This window comes from Embiotoca jacksoni, unplaced genomic scaffold (assembly GCF_022577435.1).
Source record: "Embiotoca jacksoni isolate LCO1_2020_lvr unplaced genomic scaffold, fEmbJac1.0.p SCAF_13, whole genome shotgun sequence".
NCBI classification, from domain to species: Eukaryota; Metazoa; Chordata; class Actinopteri; family Embiotocidae; genus Embiotoca; species Embiotoca jacksoni.
In genome coordinates, this window is record NW_027185263.1 from 15,437,114 (window position 1) to 15,446,429 (window position 9,316).

A 9,316-nucleotide genomic window follows, 5' to 3' on the forward strand; every position below is an offset into this window, starting at 1 on the left:
TTTTTTTTTTTTTTTTAAAGTAAAAATGATCAGATCTGATCTGTGAGGTTCAAATTAATTCAATTTCACTTGTTTGAATTTTGTTTAACGTGTGTTGTTTGTGTGTGAACTGGAAAACATTTGTGAGCAACCAAAATTATGCACAAATCCTAGAACACATTTCCATTTGGTTTTTTCATTTGCAAATCATCTAGTACACATTTGTGACCATTTTGAGTCTAATTTCTCTCATTTCTCACATACGGGTACTATGGTCAGTGAAGCGCGCATGCGTGAGACAATGGCGGCGTAATACAGCATTAAACTCCAAACTCAGGAGGAGGAATGCAGTGTTTAATCATTAATCTCGGACCTTACTAAGCAATGTTGTGAGACTAACGACAAATTTATGCAAAGTGAAGTGCTAAAGGAGGAAAACACACACACACACACACACACAAACACACACACACACACACACACACTGCTGCCTCCATATGATCCGCTCTGCGATTACACGGTGACTTCTCAGGGAATTACGGTGTAAAGTTTCGGATTTCTATTTGTATTTTATCGATCAAAACCCCGCTGTGTTTACACGTGTAATGTTTGTCACGTTAAATAGGACCGTGCGAACAGCGCTGCGACAGTCTCAGCTGCTGTCCGGTGTCAGAAACCAGCAGATACCGTGGAAACACAAGACGCAGGTCCGTGCGTGTGCTGCCACTTCTGCAACTTTTCAGTTACTTGCTGACTGTCTCGGTAAGTTTAATGACACTAATTTATACCTGGCTGTTTTGTTGTTTTTGTTTTGTTTTTTTATCTTCTCACTAAACTGCCCCTCTCTACATATGAACTCTCCAGAGCTCCATCATGGAGGCACACAGATGCATTTTGACTACACCTGGCTCCGGGACCACTGCCGCTCCTCTTCTTCATACAACTCCACAACTAACCAGAGAAACCTGGACACAGCGAGTATAGACCTCGCTATCCGTCCCGACAACACAAGAATAGAAGATGGTCATCTCATCCTCACATGTAAGTCCGTCATAAGCGCAGTGAATGTCGGGACCTACTCAAGTCACAAGTCATAGCAGCTCCCCCCTGAGAGCCCCCCTGCTGTAGTGAAGAAATTTCCCCTTGGGGATTAATAAAGTGAATAAAATCAAAAAAATCACAAAAAAAAAAAATCAAAAATAATTCCTGGGTCCTGTGCATCTCTGGGTATAGATCGTGCAAAAATAAAAGCATGGCAATGACTCTAATGAAGGCATTATCACAAACTGCTAATTGTAATGGTTGAGGAATTAGCACAAGGAGGACAAGGTTGGTCCTGCAGAATTGAACAATCTTCTGGTTTTGCATAAGAATCTACATTTACAGCTCCCTTTTATGTGCACATGCGGGTGATAATCTTTAAAAAAATTGTTTTTAAATAAATCTAAACCCATGGCCAAGTCATACTCCACTGTAATACTCATATACATTCTGCTGTGTGGATTGTTTTCAGAAAGCACTTTTTTTTTTTTAAATAATTCATCTGTTCATGCATTTGCAGCTCTTATTCATTACCTGGGTTTTCAAAATCGTTCTGCATGGTTCTTATACTGCATCACAAAAAGTTGTAATCAGATGGAACAAAGAACCTGAAATGCAGTTTTTCAGGGGGAAAAAAACATAATGATACATGTCAAATTAAGTGAGACATATCACATTTAGGGCCAGTCAAATGTGATGTATTTAAAAAGATGATGTCAACTTGGTTAGCTATTCCAATAAATCAGAACTTGTTAACAATCATTACACATCTGGAGTTCTCTCCACAGGTAGTGGCGAAGTGGTTTTTGGCCTTTGGCTTAATTATGTAAAGATTCACCTTGTTGGGTAATACTCAGGGTGTAGTCACATAAAAAAACAACACCTTGGACTGTTTAAATTGTGTACCATAAAAGATATATTCACTTTTATGGAACTTAGATTGAGATATCAACCTTTATCTATTGTAACATTTTTAACAGACTTGCTCAATAAACATTCAGATACTGTCACAACAAGATGAGACCCAAGTTATACCTTTACTGCTCATACGTAACTGCTCATTTAATAGACACATAAAAGTTGCCAGTAGTTCAACAGAATGAAAAAGAAGCTCAGAACTTGCATGTGCTATTACACTGCATGCAACACAGCTGAGAAAAAGATGCAGGTTTCACTAAAGAAACACCTTTCATGGTCACTCTCCCCCTAATCCCCTCAGTCATCGCTCACTGTGCTGCTCCCCAGAGACGCCCCAGCAGGCGGAGATGAAATAACTTAACCACCTCAAAGCACCGGCTAGCTGAAACCATTCCTTATTCTGTCCGTCTCATCCTGTTCCTGCGTAGGAGGAATAAACAGTCCCACATGTAACCAGGTGTGGAACAGGAAACAGATGGTACCTGCGTTGTTCCTCCATAATGAAATCTACCTGCATAACGTGCACACCATCACCCTCACACTTCCTCTGCCTTGTTACTGCACAGGTTCAATCTCAGTGACCTTCGGAACCCCGAAACAAGCAGGAGTATGTTTTTAGTGCTGGATTATCCGCTTTTTAAAACAAAGTATGGACAGGAGATACCGTCACTGGAAGCTTTTAACACCACAGCAGTGCAGTCAGAGTCTGGTCGCTCTGAGATGTCTGGGCTTTTTACCTCTAAGGCCGTTTGTCTGGATTATACGCTACAGTTCTGTCCTGAAGGCGGACTGATGCCTCCCTGTGGGTTCCTGGGCTCCACCGGTTTCTGTCACTGTGTATTTTTGTGCGCACATAAGAGTGACACTGTATCTTACATGAAGTGACAAATGGGGATCTGCCTGTCCCCGAAGCAGGGGGTGATGCACATGCTCCTGTAGGCTCTCTCCCTGTTAGTGGAGCATATTCAAGGTCAGCTGAGTCTGGGAGTGGATTTACCATCCATGAACGCAAATCGTCACAGACATAGTTTAGCGAACACTCAAACTCAATGGTGGAAGTGCCAACATGGGTACTTGCTGCCCGGCTACTCATTTGCTGCATGCATACGTACAGATGGAAAGGCTTTATTGTCTGTTGCTGATGGACACAAATGTAGAAAGGTTAGTCTTCCATTTATGTTTCTGTTCAGAGAAATTCAATTCAACTTTATTTATATGATGCTGAATCTCAACATAAGTCATCTCAGGGCATTTACAGCCTTATAGAGAGACACACAACAATTCAACCACTCCCACAGGTGTTTTAATATGCGGTATGAACGGACCCAAACGCAGCACGCACAACAGCAGGACTTCAGGTAAGAATGTTTATTCAAACACAGGACAGGAGATAAACAGTCTAATGAATTGTGCGTATGCACAGAACCAAGTCCGGGAAAACCAGAATTCCCATAATCCTCTCTAGAGGGAGTCGGACCGGAGCAGAGGCAGGCTGATCCAATGGCGGAGTGTGAGCGCCTATGTGCTCCACACCGTCGCAACTTGGATCCGGGTGGATTCGTACCAGCTACCGACAGGCAGGCAGGTGGTCTCTTGAGGACCGACGCTGAGCGGGAGGGCAGGAGCGACTGTGTGGTTCCCGTGGACCGACACAGGACATCAGGCTGGCAGGCACGCTGGTAGAACTGCGGCAGGCTGGAGACAGGCAGGAGGGTCAGAACCGGAATTGCAAGATATACAAACTGACTTACGGGACCGCAGCGTAGTACCAGGTGAGGTTATTGTACGGACTGACGCAGGTGGAGTGCAGGACCGGGGTTCATATACTGCCAGGTGGTGATTACTGGACCGAGAGACAGCTGTGCCGACCTGATTAGGTGTGATAGTGGGAGGTGCCTGGAGGCGGGCAGTAAACGAGTCAGCACCCTCCAGACAGACTAAAACAAGAACACATGACAGACAATAACAAACAGGGAGAGACACAGGAACATGTGGAAGAGGAGATAGGGGAGGACATAGGGACAGACAGGGATCCTGACAACAGATAGTGAAGAGAAGGAACTCCCTTTTAACAGGAAGAAACCTCTGACCAGTGGTGAGATGTAACAAAGTAATACTAATTGGTTAAGTATCGTTTCATAGTGTCTGTACTTGAGTTTTACATTTCTGTCAACTTTTACTTTTACTTCAATAGATTTCCTAAATAAAATATATACTTTAACTCCAATACATTTCCCCTAAGCAGCTTAGTTAATTTTCTACTGCAAAATAAAATTGGATGAAAGTTGAAAGACCGATTATACAGACTGCACACAAGCAGGTCTGATGAATCAGTGGTCCTAGCTCGCAAGCTACATCATTGACAAATCACCTTCACGTGCAAGTGCAAACAAAGTCCTCTCAAAGCCCTGGTTTAGTTTATTTTTCCACTCAAGCCAAGGCATGGCAGATGCAAGTTGATGCAACAATATCATGATAGCTGAATGACATCACTTGTAGCCACAGTGCTCCAGTTCAAGTGTTACTTTAAAAGAATAAACTACTTCTTTTTTTTAAATATATAATAACAGCATTTACTTTCAATACCTAATTACATTTAATATCAAGTAAATACATTTGATAACTTCAGTACTATAAATATTAGATACTTTAAGACTTTTACTCAAGTAATTTCCAAATAGGTTTTAACTTAAACTTTTACCAAAGTAATTTTCTGGTAAGATATCTGCACTTTTACTCAAGTGTGACTTTCAGGTACTTTCTACTTTCTTTTCTATTGCCTCCAACAGAACCAGGCTCAGAGGTGAGCTAACATCTGCCTCGACTGGTGGCTCACTGTCATATATGCTTTTGCTTTTCATGAAGAATAATCAGATAGTATTAAATGCACTTACAATGATATTCTCCATGTCTGTCTTCCAGGGCCCGGTGGTCATGTGTCAAAGTTCAGCCTCAGCTGGCTGGCTGAGAACAGCTATGAAAGAAAGAAGCAGAGCACCGTACAGCCGCGCATCCTCTGGAACTCCGACATCTATAACAAGGCAAACGTATCGTCAGCTAAATGGGACAAGTTCATGAGCTGCGATGACGAGCTAAAGAAGTTTCTTCACAACTATCTTCTGTATGGGATCGCTTTTGTAGTGGACGTCCCAGCTACTGTGGAGGCCACAGAGGCAGTTACCCAGAGGGTCAGTCTCATCAGGTACTGAGTGCTACGTTTTGGCAAAACAACACATATCCAGCGGCAATGTATGGTCCAAGATGTTAATCTTTGTTCATTTATTCTCCTCATTTTTTGCGTGTTACTCACCAGAGAGACGACATATGGAAGAATGTGGTGCTTCACTTCAGATTTCTCCAGAGGAGACACTGCCTACAGCCAGCTGGCCCTGGACCGCCACACTGACACCTCGTACTTTCAGGAACCATGTGGGTAGGTGCAAGAGAGATGGGCTCATGTGAGATTTTAAAACAGAAAGAGTAACATTTGGAAAAGTCTGCAGCAGTTTGTCTTCCCAGAAACAATGTTACAGTTGCACTTAATAATCAGAAGACATCAGTGTCAATAGATTTCATTATACTGACTTATACTTACTTGATACAACTGATTGTCGTTTCAGAATCCAGGTTTTCCATTGTCTCCAGCATGAAGGAACAGGGGGAAGGACGCTGCTTGTTGATGGGTTCTATGCTGCAGAAAAGCTGCGGCAGAAGTCGCCTGAAAACTTCGAGCTGCTCTCACGTGTGCCCATCAGGCACGAGTACATCGAAAACACAGACAGCCACCGAAACCACATGACCGGCATCGGCCCTGTGCTCAACGTCTATCCGTGGAACAATGAAGTTTACTTGATGAGGTATGTTGGTGCTTATTTTGATGTAATTTCTTGCAGAGATTTTCACATTTTCAGTGTGCGTCTTTAAATTCTATCTAATTATCTTCACTGTTGTTTTAAATGTTGCACTATTTTCATTAAATGCCAAATTTTTCTTTTACATTGTTTTATACAAACATTCACCATGACACACTGTAATAACTGCCTTTCTAAATCTCCTGTTTCTCCTGAGAAACATTATCGATGCACAGCAGTTAGAATAGTTACTTCATTGCTGTTTCTATAGTTTTACGGGATGATAAAATGTTTTTAACTTTTTTTTCCCCACAGGTATAACAACTATGACCGATCAGTGATGAACACGATCCCCCATGACACTGTCCATCGATGGTATGTGGCGCATCGACAGTTGACCACAGAACTAAGGCGGCCAGAGAACGAGCTTTGGGTGAAACTCTCTCCAGGAAAAGTATGACTTCAATGGCGTTCCTTATAAATCTTAAATCTTAAAACATGCCCAGGCTAGAAAATGAGAATATAAATGCTTCTCCAATTTTCAGTTTCAGTGTAATCTAAGGATTTTACCCTCTTTTCTTCCTCAGGTGATTTTCCTAGACAACTGGCGTGTCTTGCACGGGAGGGAGTCTTTCACCGGCTTGAGGCAGCTCTGTGGATGCTATCTGACCAGAGACGACATCCTCAGCACTGCACGCCGCTTCGGTCTGGAGGCCTCGTCCTGAACACGAGGTTTTATTTACGCGCTTCTTCCTCCGGAGCAGACGTCGCATTTACGCTGTTTTTGAAGCAATTACTGGATCGATTAAAACAATTACAAAACATTTGTATTCATAAACCTCCATATTCTCATAGAAATGCAATTTATGTCTTTCTGTAATTTTCATACTTACCAAAGTCATCCGGTGGGCTGAGCTGGACCCCCTGGCGGGCCGGATCCGGCCCACGGGCCGTATGTTTTACACCCCTGGTCTACACCTTTCTACAGACATCAGCTGGTGTTTGCTGACAACTTGATTCTAAACTCATTCATTTATCTTTTACTTGGTGGATTAAAAATTATCTTTATACTCACAGCCAGTGTACAAAGCAACACACATGCTACTCTGTTTGGACTTTGATGGTATTCATTTTCTAATTACAGTATATCCAATTCACATGCCCCAAATTTAATTTGAATACATTTTGACCGATAAATGATACTTCTATTTTCTTAAGTTATGTTGCTACCTCTACAACTATAAAACCATTATTGAGGCCTGGGTCAGACTCAGCCCTGTCCATCATGAATAATACTGTGTGTGGATTACGATGGTTGACTTTATGTATTTGTTGGCAGGGTGATGACAACTTCATAAGTGTGAACTGTCCCAAAGAACCTCTTAATGATTTCTGCTGTGGGTGTTTTACAGCTGTTGTCCCACTGCAGCAATATGAAATCAGACTCCATTCAAATCACCTTGGCAAAAATCTGCTCTGAGCTCAGGTCTCATATGTGTAAACTATGAAGCCATAATTAAAATTAAGGTGGGGTTGTAAATTCTCTATTTGGGTCCATATAGACACCCAGCAGCTCTTTAATATTGCTCAGTTATAAAGGAAACATATCGGAGGTCTCTGTGCTGCCTTCAACACTTGCCAAATAATCATAAATTTATGGTTAACCAGTTTTGGCATTGGCAGAGAGCGGCCAGTTTGCTCTGTATTAGATTTACTGTTGGGCCAAAGAAGGAGCTGTTTAATATTTGCTTTTTCTAATGGGCAAATAAATAATGTTTGCATTACTTTATAGTACAAAATGCCCATAATTCATCTATTAATAGAGGTGGCAATCAAACCGATGACCCAACAATTTCAAGCTTACTCTTTTTTCCGATGAAAAAAATAGTTATAGTTGTCATCAGTGCATTTAAATTTTTTTTATATAATCTGTACAATAATCTGACAAATGCACATGCACAAGAGTCTATTATTAATATGTAAAAGTAGTGTCTATCAGGCTGGGCTGCTGCTACAGGTGTGTGGAAATAGTTTGTATACGGGGCACTGAAGGGTTGCCCCTGTTGTATTCATCTATGCAGTTAAACACACAGTTTAGCTTTAAATTAAACTTGATGCCATTTTAACCTTACAATACTTAATATAGAACGTTCCTGAAACCCATTAATGTTTAGATTTCATGGACTCTGATGGCGCTTCACTACGTTTATCTCTGTCGATTGCTTGTATGTTCCTAAAACATTACCTAACAGTTCATTAAAAAAAAAATGTTTAGATTTCATGGACTCTGATGGCGCTTCACTACGTTTATCTCTGTCGATTGCTTGTATGTTCCTAAAACATTACCTAACAGTTCATTAAAAAAAAAAAAATCTATTGTAGCTTTTAACATATTGGGTTTAAAGGTTTTCCATTCAAAAGAAACAACAACAACAACAACCAAAAACTAGATCACGCAATGAGGTTGCTGTGCCCAATATTAGTATACTATAACCCTCAGTATTAGCAACCTGCCACACTGATTGTTTGTATGATGCATAACTATGATCATATCTTAATAATGTAGTCATGTTGCCTAGTGGCTCAGATATATAGTCTAATGTAACATACCCCTGCTGTATAAGAATGACAATTTCATTTTCACTCCATCCTCTTCAGTGGAAGATCTAAATCTGCAGTCCAGCATTGTTTAAGTAAAAAACAAACAAACAAAACAATAATTTTTCAAATAAAAAAAGCAGTAAAAGTGATTAAATTATTGTAAATACAACTTCAAACATGAAGATGAGCCTCATCATATCGATTTAAATCTGAGAATGTCACATGTTAAAGAGTGAAGGTACCGGACATCCTGTTAGTCACATTAGTGACATCACTCCAGTTGTTTTCAACATGCCTTTTTTAGGCCTGTGGTTCATCTCCCTCAGCATGGAGGCTGCTGTTTGTGGTTGCCATGGGAACACTATATGGGGCCTGAGGAGGGCTCCTCTTAGTGGACAAAGAGAGAGTTGGTTAAACCAGAATGATCAACACCACACCATAGCAATGCTCCAATCACTGCACCAGCAATAACTCCATCTCATCCTTCAGCATACCATACATATCATATCTGTGAATGAAGTTTTTTTTGTATTATTTTACTCAATATACACTTCTGCTCACATTTTCAAAAGTTGAATGCATCAAAGTACACACATGTTCATAAAAGGATGACAATGTTAACATTTACAGATACAAGATTCACACACACTCATGTCGGACTCGCTCCTTCCCACAGGTCTCCTTTTACTGATTCTGATCCAGTCTGGTCCCGGTGTGTGTTGCTGACTGTGATAGGTCAGAGTGACCAGGTGACCCCAGTCTATGTCACTGTGGACGGAGCATTCAGGAACAGAGGGCTTCTCTCACAGACTACAAGGAGGATGCAACAATTTAATAGATGAAGTTATTTTGTTTATTTAGTCCACTAACTGTACTTGACATTGTTAAGACATTTTTTAATGAGCTTCTGACAAAATAGAACAACC

At 41.0% G+C, this 9,316-nt stretch overlaps 1 protein-coding gene across 1 annotated transcript; it reads left to right on the forward strand.

Moving 5' to 3' along the window:
* The first annotated feature begins 289 nt into the window (after window positions 1-289).
* Window positions 290-8,311, forward strand: tmlhe (trimethyllysine hydroxylase, epsilon). The gene is made up of 7 exons (XM_069146866.1): window positions 290-741; window positions 844-1,020; window positions 4,861-5,140; window positions 5,252-5,371; window positions 5,559-5,795; window positions 6,105-6,243; window positions 6,377-8,311. The coding sequence occupies exons 1-7, from the start codon at window positions 585-587 to the stop codon at window positions 6,512-6,514; spliced, it is 1,248 nt and encodes a 415-aa protein (XP_069002967.1). The 5' UTR covers window positions 290-584; the 3' UTR covers window positions 6,515-8,311.
* Window positions 8,312-9,316: the final 1,005 nt, after the last annotated feature.

Coding starts and splice junctions, on each gene's coding strand:
- tmlhe (XM_069146866.1), top strand. CDS start 585: ATGTTTGTCACGTTAAATAGGACCGTGCGAACAGCGCTGCGACAGTCT. Junction 5,141..5,251: donor CAGAGGGTCAGTCTCATCAG/GTACTGAGTGCT, acceptor GTTACTCACCAG/AGAGACGACATATGGAAGAA. Junction 5,796..6,104: donor AATGAAGTTTACTTGATGAG/GTATGTTGGTGC, acceptor TTTTCCCCACAG/GTATAACAACTATGACCGAT.